Below are 14,551 nucleotides of genomic sequence, written 5' to 3' on the forward strand. Positions count from 1 at the left end.
AATGCTAGAATACTACTTGGCCCCAGATTTACTGTGACAGAATTTAATTAGACAATTTAAGTTGTAACACACAAGCAGAAAATGAAAATGAAAAGGCACACATAGGGGTGGAAGGAAATGAGAATGCAGATATATTGGCCAAACAATCATAAAACGACACTTAATTGACAAACAAATACCGTTAAGTAAAGCAGAGGTTAAAACTATCATTAAGGACTACATGCACAAAACCTGGCAAGAATACTGGGACTTAAGTGACACAGGGAGACATCTGTACAGTATTCAGAAACATGTAGGAGCTGGTAGGATACGGAGCGGGAGCCCAAGGGAAGAGATGGTCATTACCTGTCTGAAAATAGGACATACAGGATTAAACCAAACACTTCATAGAATAGGCAAGCACCCAACTGGACTATGCACGCACTGTAATTAACCGGAAACTGTCAAGCATGTTCTTATAGAGTGCAACAAATATGATGGAGAAAGAAGGGAATTGCTATCAGGAGTAGATGATGGAAATATTACAATGGGGAATCTGCTAGGAAAGACATCTAAGAAAGTACACAATCTTCTAATTAAAAGGACTATTTGTAACTTTCAGAAATGCTTGTTAACAGCGACACCTGTGGCCGTTAAGTCAACGAAAGTCAGCGTCGGTCTCGCGCTTGCTCGCTCTAAATATACATGAACGAGCATCGCTCCAAAACAGTGAGGCGACACACGTCAGCTAAAACCACAATATCACTCTATATTTCACCTGCTTGGCAGTAATGTTAGCTGACCAGACGAAGGTCTCTCCATGAATCACTGCTGATCCTAGTGTTGGCTTTTCCTGCTTCGAGGCTGAAGCAGGAAGAGAAACGTTATCGTCTCCCGACTGCGCCCGCAAGGAGACACCGGCACCCGGTCGGAGACGATAACGTTCCTCGCTGCGGAGCTCCGTCACTTCACAAGACACGGAAAACCTCTGTTGGTCTGGAGGAGCTGCAGCATTTATTTCTGCACAAACGTCCACTGTGCATTCACTAGATATTCTCAGAGCTAAACTAACTCTTCTGCAGTGTGGAGTGAGCGCGCGTTCACGTCTAGAGGTGGAGCGAGACAGCGAGAACACGCGCTGTGTGAGTGAAGGCAAGCAAGGCAAGGCAAGGCAAGGCAGCTTTATTTGTAGAGCACATTTCAACAACAGGGCAATTCAAAGTGCTTTACATAAACATTCAAGAACATTGCGACAAAGTGCAAAAGAACATTAAGACATAATTAAAACAGTTATAAAAACATTAAAACATTAAAACATTAAAGATTATAAAATAAAAACAAGCTAAAAATAAAAGCTAGGATAGAGCAGGCAGAGGAGCAGTGACTCCAGACACACGCGAGCGCGCATTGGATCCCGACCCGGTACATTTATACGCTTGAAAAGTTACAAACTTGAATAATGGAGAGAATTCAATTATTATTATTATTATTATTATTATTATTAATAATAATAATAATAATAATAATTAATTTTTATTTTATTGTTATTGATATTTTATTGTTATTGATATTTTATATTTATTTTATTTATTTATTTGTTGTTTCTGCACGGTCTCCTGCTGCACGCTCCAGTCCAGTAGGTGGCGGTATAGTGATGCGCCAATAAACACCACAGAAGAAGAAGAAGAAGAAGAAGAAGAAGACAGGACGTGACGTAGGAGCAGTTGATGTAAAATGGCGAGGGTTCGTGTGTTGCTCAAAACATAAACGGAGGAGCTCAAACACGAGACACAAATACAGAGACAAACACGTGTTTTAACACATCAATATCAACTGCTCTGGTATCTGTTGGATCCTACCAAGGTAAGGAAGTTATCTATATCATCTAATTATAAGAGATAAAGTACTTATCCCACGTTTCCAGTCCCTCAGCAGGTAAACAGTTAACGTCTATAGAGGATGTGTTGATGCTTCTCTGTGTTGATGCTTCTCTGTGTTGATGCTTCTCTGTCTTGACGCCACACTGCTCTACTGACAGCTTAGTGTCGGTGATGGAAGGCTCAGCCATGGCCGAGGAGGCTACCGTCGGCGCTACCGTCCCCACGGACGGCATCGTGGGCCTGGATGAGCCCAAGAAGATGACCAGGGAGGACTGGAGGAAGAAGAAGGAGCTGGAGGAGCAGAGGAAGCTGGGAAACGCTCCAGCGGAGGTGGACGAGGAGGGGAAGTGAGTTCATGTCTGCACAGAGAGAGATGGAGATGAGCTTACAACATGTTCATATCTGGATATTTAAAAAGTTAACTAAGAATTAATACAATTTCTCAAAAGTGTACTCAGTGATTGATTTTAGTGTTGCACTTCCATATACAAAACAATGTTCAACTTCAGTGTAGCAGAGGCAGAGATATTCTGATCAATGCTCATACAGTAAATGCATGCACATACATGCAATATCTTACAAAAACCCAATGAGCCTGTATGATGAAGTATAGTGGCGGATTCACTCCTCCAGCCATCCTCCTTGTCAGGGTGCAGGATCTACTGGACACAAAGACATCCATCAACACAAACAATATGCGAGCATCAATAGAAGCACAAACAATAGCCTCAAACAGTGTTTGTGTTGGCTTTAATTAGTTACAGGAAAAGGAAATGCAAACATGAAGAAGCACCAATAACAAATCCTGCCTGTTAAAGCACAAGTAACCTACAGTTTTCCCCCAGGATGTAAGCTCACTGTATTCATACTGCAGGCGTACTTCACTTTCTACTTCCCTTACCAAGAAGAAGTTTATTCAAGTGTGCTATTAGTATACTTCTTTTAAACTTGAAATAAGAGAGTATACTTTCAGTTGACTTTTTATGTACTAATCAAAGATATACTTAAAGTGGCAGTAGGCAGAATATTTTGGCATCATTGGGCAAAAATTCCATAATAACCTTTCAGCATATTGTAATTTAAGTGCTCTGAGAGATCACTAGACTTCTGCACCTCCTCATTGCTCTGTTTCAGGCTTTAGAAAATCTAACCTGTGACAGGAGACTTTGGCCAATCACAGGTCATTTCAGAGAGAGAGCGCTCCTATTGGCTGTGCTACGTCAAGTTACTACAATACAGCTCTTTCGAATCAGTTACTTGATTCAGTGGAATTAGAAGACAGAATCGAGAGTATCAAATGCATACTTAAAAATCATTAACACCGCATTACATTAGATTGCACTGCATCTACTGTAGGTTCAGTGTTCAATCCGTCCATCGGCTGACACTCGACGTGTACAAAAGGTGTTTCATTTTCCAGACTGGTTTTAAGGTTTAAGTCCGTCGTGAAGACCGTACTTCAAAAGTTCTTGTCACAAAAGGTGTTGCATAAACAGGATATGAAGTCTTTTGCATACAGAGGTCTGCAGAGTGGACTCAGTCTCATGTCTCTCTCCTCGACCAGAACTTGGCGTTCCTTCACCAGATTTCACAATGGCAGCGGCGTCACAAACTTTCTCATTTTACAGCTAAACCGTGCACTACAAGATGATTCTGAAAACATTTGAGGTGAGAAAAAGGCATTAACGTAACATAATACTGATTCATATTTGATCAGTGTTGCCTAGTTTGACCGTTTGGTTGGAGTTCGCGAGTGATTGACAGCCGGTTCTCATAGACAGCAGCAGGACAGCAGACCTCAGATCAGCTCTTACTGCCTGTTTTCCTCCGGTATGTGAAATCTTGCAGATGCCGTTAGGAGCACCGGAGGAACTAATCAACAACTACTCGATTAATCGTTGCAGCTCTACGCTGAAGTGCTTTAAAACGAAACAAGCATGGACGCCGCACCAGCCAAAGTCTATTATTCAAGGAAATGAAACCCAAATTGAACGTCTATATTTTCAATGCAGTGTTTTTGAACATCGCACAACCAACTCTTCCATCATACAGCCATCTTGAGTTTGTGTGAACGTCCACAAGACCCCGGTTTTGTTTGTATCACAGGCACAAGTATTAGTGTAACACAAGTTTATAGTCTCCAAGCTGAAGCTGAGATAATCCTAACATCATCATTCAGGTTATTTTCTCAGACTTTAGTTCCTCCAACGCCACAGAAGATGTTTAACATCCTTTTTCTTGGCATATTTACAATGAAGCTACTGTTGTAATATTAATATACTGCTTCTTTTCTTTTCCAGGGACATAAACCCCCACATCCCACAGTATATTTCATCGGTGCCGTGGTACATCGACCCGTCCAAAAGGCCCACACTAAAGCATCAGAGACCCCAGGATGAAATTGAGGCACAATTCTCTACCATTGGAGAGTGGTACAAGAGAGGAGTGCAAGAGGTGAGGGTGAATCAGTGAGTTACTTTCATGTAGCCATTACAAATGCACTTTAAAGCTAAACGTTTTTGTTTTTTTACCAAACAGACTAATGTCACCACTAAATTTCGTAAGGGAGCTTGTGAAAACTGTGGTGCCATGACACACAAGAAGAAGGACTGCTTGGAGGTAAAATGGATAAAGCAATCTTTAGTCTTTCAGTGGAGATGAACTCTTTTCTAATCTGTATATTAAAAGAATGTAATATGTGTCATAAATGAAACGTAATAACCTCTGACCTTCACTTTTGTCTCATCAGCGACCCAGAAAAGTTGGGGCGAGGTTCACAGGCACCAGCATAGCTCCAGATGAACACAGTCAAGTATCGCTCGATTTGGACTACGATGGGAAGCGAGATCGCTGGAACGGGTACAACCCTGAGGATCACCACCGCATAGTGGAAGAGTACGCCAAAGTAGATCTGGTAAGTGTTTGTTTGGTTTGTTGAGAGAAAGGAAAACAAACTTTGGTGGCACCATATGATCTCTGCCAGTACGAAAAAAAAGTCTTAACTACAGTATGTTGTCTACATCCCGTTTACCACATGAATCACACTTTGTATTTCTTTCTGCCTCTCAGGCCAAAAGGACACTGAAGGCACAGAAGCTTCAGGATGAGTTGGCATCAGGGAAACTGGACCAAACCGTAAGTGTTCGGTCAAGATCGTAATAACAACGGATTGTCTAATGTAAGAGATGAAAGACAGTCGCTTGTCTAGAAGACTAACCTTTTAATTCTTTGAATCATTTCTCTGCAGGAGCGGGAGCACAACAGTGAGGATGAGGATGAAGATAAATATGCAGATGATATCGACATGCCGGGTCAGAACTTTGACTCCAAGAGACGAATCACTGTTAGGAATCTGCGTATCAGAGAAGACACGGCCAAAGTAAGAGACATATCTGGAAATGCTGAACTGCTGTTTTACTCTTAGCCGTCTAACAGATGATATTTAGACCATATTTGATTGCCTCTTAATATCCACTGTTTATGTAAGTGTAAGTTGTTACTAAGTCAGAGATGCCCAATAATCTGAATTTCTCATTTCTGTTTTCTCACAGTACTTGAGGAATTTGGATCCAAATTCAGCATATTACGATCCAAAGACTCGAGCTATGAGAGAGAACCCGTACTCCAACACTGGCATGAACCCAGACGAGTAAGTTGTTGTTACTGTATTTCCTGATAGCGCAAAAATCCTTATTGGCTCACATTGAAATCATTTTAAAACTGTTTTGTCTGACAGGGTGGGGTATGCTGGAGACAACTTTGCTCGTTATAGTGGTGCCACCATCACCATGGCTCAAACACAGTGTAAGTCACCAAGATATTTTCCAGCTCTCTACAGCCAGTCACCACCTCCGCTCTCAGTTTTTGTAATTTCCTGATGTTGTCAAATAAGCGTTGGTAGGACTTTTTGTTTCTGTAAGTATATATTTACTATTGCAGTGATAAGAGAGTTTAGTCTCGACTGGGATTTTTAGGACATCAGTGATTTAAAAACGATGTTGGTTACATCCATAGACTATATAAGAAGTGGACGTAGTCACCGTGACGTCACTCATTGGTTGTGTACTATGGTTTTGAATCCTTGAGTTCGTCATTTTGGTAATCGTCATCTTTTTTTCTGTTTTTTTGCAACCAAAAGTGACACAAGAGGGTTGAGCCTAAGTACAACCCAACGCTGAATAAGACAGTTTTAGCTGACCAAAATGTTACAATTAACTTTGATGAACTGAAAACACACTGTGAAAGGGTTAAAGTTGTAAGACGAAAACACGGACAACTCCCAGACCGGACAACGCCGTGGTAGCAACCTGTCAATCACAACGTAGCCCCGTCTTAAAGCATCCCCTGCTTTATGGTCTATTTGACTCTAGATGGGACCATCATTTACTAAATGAACATCATGCTGTATTGAAGAAGACTTGAAACTAGAGATTGAGATCATAAACTCATGTTTACAATGTTTACTGAGGTAATAAATCAAGTGAGAAGTAGGCTCATTTTCTCATAGACTTCTATACAATCAGACTTCTTTTTGCAACCAGAGGGGTCGCCCCCTGCTGGCTATTAGAAAGAATTCATGTTTAAGGCACTTCAGCATTGGCTTCACTTCTCAGACCCACTGGTTGCATCAAATCCCCTGTGCTTGAATTAAAATGTTCCTCGAGCAATGTGCAAGTGTATGTGCTGTCAAGACAAGACAGTTGTTATGTGCTTTAGTCACATGGCCACCAGAACTGATTTGAGCAAGATCAAGAAATGAAATATTGCTCAGAACAGTAAAGCGGATACAAACATTAAACAAATCCAGTGACATACCGTAACTGAGTGAACATCAGAGACATTTAAATGCTACAGTGATCTCTGACAGAAGGTGAAGCCTGCTCCAACCAGTGGTTACTACTTTTACATTGTTAAAGTTAAATCCTGTATTCAGTAGCTGTTGAAATCCCCTTGCCTTAGTGAGTAGTCGCAGACATGGCTGAATTAAACAATTTCACTATCAAAGTGTTTGCATATCAAAAATCCAAAAATCCAGACTGTAAATGTTAAATGGGAATAAATTCCCAGCCAAAGCATGTCTACTGTTTTGATATGACGTGGGAGATATGAGATGAGAAGCCAAAATTCTTTGCTTTCACACAAATTACATTCCTTCTCAAACGGTTACTGTACCTTGTAAATAACTGTCAATGCTTTATCTTGTGACAGTGTTTGCCTGGGAGGCCTATGAGAGAGGCTCTGAGGTGCATCTGCAGGCTGACCCCACCAAGCTGGAGCTGCTCCACCGGTCCTTCAAGGTCAAGAAGGAGGACTTTAAAGAGAAACTGAGGGACGGCATCCTAGAGAAGGTACACAGCTGAGCAGCAGGGTGTACAGGGTCTTAAGTATTCATCCTGGCCGGAGACTTCACTGATGATGTTTGTGCTTTTGTGTGTGACAATCAGTACGGAGGTGAAGAGCACTTGGACGCACCACCGCGGGAGCTGCTCTTGGCCCAGACGGAGGACTACGTGGAGTACTCCCGTCACGGCGCTGTGCTCAAGGGGCTCGAGAAGGCTGTGGCTCGCTCCAAGTATGAGGAGGACGTGCTCATCAATAATCACATCGTAAGGACGGCACTGTGGGAAAACGTCTTACTAAATTTTGTCACATTTGTTGGTATTTAAAAAAAAAAATCTCTCTTGTCTTTAGTGTATTTGGGGCTCCTTCTGGAAGGACGGCTTCTGGGGATACAAGTGTTGTCACTCCATGGTCAAACAGAGTTACTGCACAGGAGAGACTGGAATTGGAATAGTAAGTAGATGCGCTAAAAGTGTTCAAAGGCTCTGCTCGATACACACATCAGTTTTTTGTGACTTACACTCTGTTTCTGTTCTCTTCATAACCTCAAGAACAACACAGACTGTGTTCCGTTTGAAGAGGGACTGATGGAGCCAGAGGAGGAAGAAATGCCCAAGTCTCTGCTGGAAGTAAGTGACGCACGCAGAAGAGATTTTGAAATTGTAACAGTCCCCGTTAATGATCACTTGGGTGTTTTTTTATTGTCGGTGTAAATGTAGATCTAATTGTGTCAATGTTTTTAATCCCCAGATGCATCGAGATAAGATAATGAAAGAGAAGAAGAAGAAAAAGAAGAACAAGAAGAACAAGAAGCAGCACAGCTCTGACGGCAGCGATTCAGAGGATGAAGAGAAGAAGAAGGAGAAGCTGAGAAAGGTAAAGTTATTTTTGTGTGTTGGTGTTCATCTGCCTGTATCTCTGGTTTGGCTGATATCTCTGTGACTGACCTCCGACCTGTTTCTTCCTCCCAGGCACTAGAAGCAGAGGACAAGCGGGTGAAGCACATTGACGCAATAATGCTGGTGGATGAGAGGAAGAGGCCGTACTCCAGCTTGCAGGAAGTAAAGGCGCCAACGGAGGAGGAGATGGAGGCCTTCCGCATGAAACGCTTGCGGGAAGATGATCCCATGGCTTCCTTCCTGGGACAGTGACTCCCCTAATCTCTTCTCATGGACTCTTTCCAGAGCTGTCGCTCGGTGAAAAAAACATGTCCCAGACTCGTAAAACTCAACTTTCACCTTGTAAACTTACTGCAGAAGGCTTCTGTTTGGCCACGAACGTAACTGAGACTGTGTACAGCGTTTTGTTAATTTCAATTTGAAGACTTTTTTTTTTTAGACGGACCACAATAATGATATATGCTTTTGTTTGTACTTAAACAGTTCTATGTAAAAAAAAAAAAAAAGTAAAAATTACAGCTTTCTTAGATTTCAGTCTCACCAGTAATTTGAGGAACTACTTTTAGTGAGATTAATGCATCATTTTTATAATAAAATAAGCAGTATGGTTTTCTGAATACTTTGTCTTGTGTAAAAAGTTAAAGTTTGAAATTTTAGCATATTGATTAACATCATTGTCAATGCTTAATTAGCCATATGGACTATTGCTCATCTCTTCAGTGGTCATTAATGATGGATAGGGAAGTATTTTATGAAAAAGTAACTGAAAGAAGAAATTGAATAATAGTTTTCTTACAGATTCTAACTTGCAAAGAGTAGAGTTTGTTAGCTGCAGTGGATCGATGTGTACATTCTGTGCTTTTTCATTTATATTGCTACATAAATAGCATTGGATGCAAATCTAGATGTTAACTGGCTTTTAATACTTTTTCCCTCTGTCACGCAATTTAAATATTCTTCCAACTCATTTTCATTCTCAAACAGTTAAAGTTAAACACAAGTCTACAGTACAGTGTGTGCAGGTCTATTAACAGATTTTTCGTTGTTGCTAATAGTGTCTTGCAGAAACCTGAAACACACAACCAGTTATGTAATTCCCGTGTTTCTTCACATGGTTCCAGTTAAAGGTGAATACAGTAGATCTGCCTCACCCAGCAGCTGGAACATTTTACTGGTCTCTCAGCTCTTGGCTCTGCATCACAAACACAAACACATCTGGTAATCCTCCCATAGCATTTAATACACTTCTATACTGCAGACAGACGACCTTGTTGACACTTCAACAGCTTTTTTTGGGAGATTTAAAACGCACAAAGTTGTATCTTTATCATAATATAACAAAAATGTCGCTTTGTTCTATACATTTTATCCCGTCTGTTATATAACATCCTATTTTTCCCACAGTTTGAGTTTGTGAGCAAGTGATGCGTCACCACTTCAGCTGTGCACTACTCGCTGCACTGACTTGACTGTAATGACATCACAGTGAAAGTATTTGTTGGCAGTGTAGGCCTACTTGCTAAACAGGGCGGAAGTTATGGACTATGATTCACTGTACGCTGCACATTTCTCTGCTGCTCCTCTCTTGGAGAATGCTATCTCTCCCGATTATTGGAAAATCATGTAGGGAAGTTTGTGCACTCTCATGCGGAAAAAGGACTTGGACAGAGCTGAAAAATGCCCATGGGTCATAATTTCTCAACTGGTGAGTTCTTTCTGTGTTTTTCAGACGTCTGATCCACTCCCTTTGCTAAAACAGTCTGCGTCATTCTTTTCTTTCTATAATTGATGATCATATTTCTCAGTAAGCACTGAGTCATAGCATGAAACTGACTACACCATTAAGATAATAACAGATTTTTTATATGATACTGGCTGTAGATGGTATGCATGTATGTCTTTTTGGCAGATGTCATGTTTTTGTAATAATGTCATCTGATTGCGACTAACTCAAAAGCTAAAACACATTTATTGTTGTAAACAATGACTTTCCCTCGTCTTCTCGTGGCTCCACAGTGACCATCATGCTCCAGATGTGTGTGATGTTGTGTTTGCTGTCGGCTGTCATCTCCCAGTCAACAAATTCCTCGACCAAGAGAGGTCGCAACTTCACCATCCACTCCTCCCAGCTGGTCTGCAGTCTGCCAGGCCCAGCGGGGCCCGTCGGGAACCCCGGAGTCCCTGGATCACTGGGGGCCATGGGCCCCATGGGGCCCCCAGGGAAGGATGGCCCGGACGGGAAGGATGGAGAGATGGGAGAAAAGGGAGGTCAAGGTACTTATTGACTGACTCTCTTCTATTGTAATGTTCTGTTTGTAAACGGGTTGTAAAGACCATGGGTCCTCTTTAACAGCTCAAACTACATACTTATCAACATTGACTTAACTTGATAGTTGATACTTTATGACTTTTCATAGAGTCATAGCCCTTTTTTTTAATAACGGATGACATGAAGTCCGCTACAAAGATTACTTCTGTTGGGGCATTCAGAGACACCAGCTGTAAAACATGATTAAATACAATTTATTTTCATTATGCTCTCTATATATCTATGATTGGTGTTTACAATAATTTTTTCATAGCTTTGCTTCCCCCAAATCTCAAATCTATATATCTATCAAGTCTATTTGGATATCTTCTTACTGGAGTTTTAGAATCGTTTGTTAATAGGACGTCTATTAACAAGTGTTCGACCCCAAATATAAGTAACGTCACGTTAACACTTTATAATAAGGGTAAAAATCATATACTTAAGTAATGCTTATGTGCATGCCTCATTGATTTAATGCAGGATTTATCATGAATTCCTGTCGCTCACCATTAAATGATTAGTTAACACTTAATATATCATCAGTTAAGGAAAGTTAATTCACAATTTCTTCATACATTAATTGATATACGACAAAACTAGCTGGGTTCCTCTTACATTAAAGTTTATTTCAGGGCCATGCAATTGCTCAGAAAAATAGCTCCATATTTCTATAGACCAAAAGGTATTTTTGACAGATTTACAACATAGTGGGTGGAACACGAGTTGTTTAAGAAAACAAATCACAAATCACATAAAGTCATAACGACTTAATCATTTGTTAATAGTGAGCGAATTCATGACACGTCCTGCATTAATTCATGCATGAAATCATTTCTAGTATTTGATTTGTACCCTTATAGTAAAGTGTTAGCAACATCACAGTGTAGGATAACTGACATTTCTTTGGCTGTGATTGACTTTTTGGTTGACAAAAAGAATATGTATTCTTTAATGCATAGCCTATACAACACCAAATATTAATAATAACAATACTTAATGGTCATTTTATATACTATATACTTTTCCATATACTGACTGGACTTGCAGCAGGATATACTGTAAGCTATATATCTCTTTGGGACCCCAACATTAAGGAAGAACAACCAATGTCACCAACACAAAGGGTTAATGCATGTTAACTTGATAGACTGAACATAATTAGAGGCCTTTCAGGGCAAATGATAAACTGTGAGGTATAAAGTCAGGTTAGGGAGCTCTTCCAGGCTCTTCTGAGCGTTGTTTTGAATATGTGTGCTTATTGTGCTGAACTGTAAGATTACAAGCATTCTGTCATCATTTTGTCAGGCGATCAAGGGAGGACGGGCAACCTAGGCAAGCCAGGGGTTAAAGGGCGCGAAGGGGTCATCGGCAAGGCTGGACCTCGAGGACTGAGGGGTCTGCGAGGAACAACGGGGGTAACTGGACAACGAGGAGAGAAAGGAGAGCTGGGTGACGTGGGCCAGCAAGGAGCCCCGGGAGGGTGTAACTGTGGCAGTGCGGCCCGGTCAGCCTTCTCTGTGGCAGTGACAAAGAGCTACCCTAAAGAGCGACTGCCCATCCGCTTCAGCCGGATTCTGCTGAATGAGGGCGATCACTACAACGTCACCAGTGGGAAGTTTGTCTGTGCTGTCCCCGGGGTTTACTACTTCACATATGATATCACTCTGGCAAACAAGCACCTGGCCATCGGGCTGGTCCACAACGGACAGTACAAGATCAAGACATTCGATGCAAACACAGGGAACCATGATGTGGCGTCTGGGTCTACCGTTCTCCACCTGCAGGAGTCAGACCAGGTCTGGCTGCAGATCTTCTACTCGGAGCAGAACGGACTCTTCTTTGACCCTTTCTGGACAGACAGCACCTTCACTGGCTTCCTTATCTATGCTGACCAGGACTATCTCAAGGAGGCGGAGAGAAAAGCTAATGCTGAGGATGACAGTTAATCCTGAGATGTCTTTATTTTATTTTATTTTAATAATTGGCTTTATTTCCTACCAAAATGTTGTGAAAATGTGATTGCTCCACAATGGTAGGCTTCAGTGAAATTCAGGGGTTTAACAAGTTCTGACAGCAGGGGGTGCACAAGGAAAGAAAAGGCAACCACAGTTGGGGAACCACTTAAATTGTTCAAACATTGAAAAGCCCTGTGTGTTATCTGCAGTATCATTCATGCTATGATCCTGACGAAATCTTTAAATTTCTCCAGTAAGAATTATTTTCATTCCTCTGGTTTGTTTCACTTTATCTTACAGGAGCTGCAAGGTTGCCACAGGTTTTTATTCTGTTAATAGAAGGTGGCACAAAGCCATCTTCTGTAATGCAGATTTTTTTAATACACAAAGACAACATACAAAGTGAAATTAAACCAATATTGCTATATTATTGTAAAGTATAATGGCATAATGTATTCCTGAGCACACATGATGATGTGTGTGCCATTTGATGCCCCTAAATTCAGTTAAAGGGACTATTTGTAAGATTCAGAAATGCTGCTTAACAGCGACACCTGTGGCCTTGAAATCAACGAAAGTCAGCGTCGAGCTCGCGCTTGCTCGCTCTAAATAGACATGAACGAGCATCGCTCAAAACAGTGAGGCGACAGACGTCAGCTAAAACCACAATATCACTCTATATTTCACCTGCTTTGCAGTAATGTTAGCTGACCAGACGAAGGTCTCTCCATGAATCACTGCTGATCCTAGTGTTGGCTTTTCCTGCTCTGCGCAGGCTTCAGCAGCGGGGCTCCTCAACGAGTTACGTTATCGCCTCCTGACCGCAGCCGAAGACACAGGCACCCGGTCGGTAACGAGACGATAACGTAACTCGTTGAGGAGCCCCGTCACTTCACAAGACACGGAAAACCTCTGTTGGTCTGGAGGAGCTGCAGCATTTATATTTCTGCACAAACATCCACTCTACATTCACTAGATATTCTCAGAGCTAAACTAACTCTTCTGCAGTGTGTAGTGAGCGTGCGTTCACGTCTAGAGGTGGAGCGAGACAGCGAGGAGGCGCGCGCTGCCTGAGTGAAGGAGAGCAGACAGCGGAGACGAGGCTCCGGCCACACGCGAGCGCGCATATGCGAACGCGCATGTGTGCTGACCCGCTACATTTATACGCTTAAAAAGTTACAAACAGTCCCTTTAAACCAAGAAAATTGGCTCTTTGACAAATGAACATCAAATACTTGATACTGTAATTTTTACATTTTTAACATGCAGTGATGTATTAAACAATTGACTTGACACAACTAATAATGGCTAACATGTTCTTAGCGTACATTTCTATAATGTTCCCAAAGTGGGATCTGGGTACCACGAGGTAATAATGTTCCCTTTATTTAGATGAATTTAAGACAATGAGAGGCCTGGAAGGAAGGATGGAGAGAGTGGTACAGTATATGTGCTGTATGTCTTGCATTGTTGTCCTGTTTATGAAACCTGATTTATTTCCTCATTTGGATACTTTCCACATCACACTTGTGTAATATAGAACCATGATTAGCATCCAAACTAGTTGACGTGCTACAAAGTCATGCTCTTAAACTCAGATTTAAGTTGAGCACAGAGAAATGTTTCCTCCTTCAACAGAATAATGTGAAAACAGCCTTCCAGTGTCAAACTCTTCATATACATCGTTCTGCACAGTTAAAATCAAACATCCAGGTATCAATAAGCAAAACACATATTTTGATGAAGGGGGCTAAATTAGCCATCTCATCAGACAGATCAAATATTGCTCATTTCACTGGTTATTAGGGCTCCAACTAATGATTATTTTCATTGTAGATTAATCTGTAGATTTTTTTCTCGATTAATCAATTAGCTGTTTGGTCTATAAAATGGTGAAAAATGTTGTTTCCCAAAGCCCAGGATGATGCCTTCAAATGTTTTCTTTTGTCCACAACTCAAAGATATTCTGTTTACTGTCATAGAGGAGTAAAGAAACCAGAAAATATTCACATTTAAGAAGCTGGAATCAGAAAATGTTGACTTTTCTTTCTTAAAAAAACAACAACAACCTCAAATCAAATAATTTTATCAAAATAGTTGCAGATTAATTTAATAGTTGACAACTAATTGATTAATTAATTATTTTCTAGCCTACTCGTTGTTACTAGGGATGCACTATCCAACTTT

At 41.1% G+C, this 14,551-nt stretch overlaps 2 protein-coding genes across 2 annotated transcripts; both read left to right on the plus strand.

Moving 5' to 3' along the window:
- The first annotated feature begins 1,657 nt into the window (after positions 1-1,657).
- Positions 1,658-9,010, plus strand: slu7 (SLU7 homolog, splicing factor). Its single transcript, XM_074648432.1, has 15 exons — positions 1,658-1,842; positions 2,018-2,206; positions 4,160-4,313; positions 4,398-4,478; positions 4,609-4,773; positions 4,929-4,994; positions 5,107-5,238; positions 5,411-5,508; positions 5,596-5,663; positions 7,068-7,207; positions 7,304-7,465; positions 7,551-7,652; positions 7,751-7,828; positions 7,950-8,075; positions 8,171-9,010. Exons 2-15 carry the CDS (start codon positions 2,031-2,033, stop codon positions 8,348-8,350), a joined length of 1,728 nt encoding a protein of 575 aa, XP_074504533.1. The 5' UTR covers positions 1,658-1,842; positions 2,018-2,030; the 3' UTR covers positions 8,351-9,010.
- Positions 9,011-9,120: 110 nt separating this feature from the next.
- c1qtnf2 (C1q and TNF related 2) lies at positions 9,121-13,666 on the plus strand. The gene is made up of 3 exons (XM_074648436.1): positions 9,121-9,803; positions 10,115-10,372; positions 11,715-13,666. The coding sequence occupies exons 1-3, from the start codon at positions 9,776-9,778 to the stop codon at positions 12,353-12,355; spliced, it is 927 nt and encodes a 308-aa protein (XP_074504537.1). The 5' UTR covers positions 9,121-9,775; the 3' UTR covers positions 12,356-13,666.
- The last annotated feature ends 885 nt before the right edge of the window (positions 13,667-14,551 follow it).

Source organism: Sebastes fasciatus, chromosome 10 (genome assembly GCF_043250625.1).
Source record: "Sebastes fasciatus isolate fSebFas1 chromosome 10, fSebFas1.pri, whole genome shotgun sequence".
NCBI lineage: Eukaryota > Metazoa > Chordata > Actinopteri > Perciformes > Sebastidae > Sebastes > Sebastes fasciatus.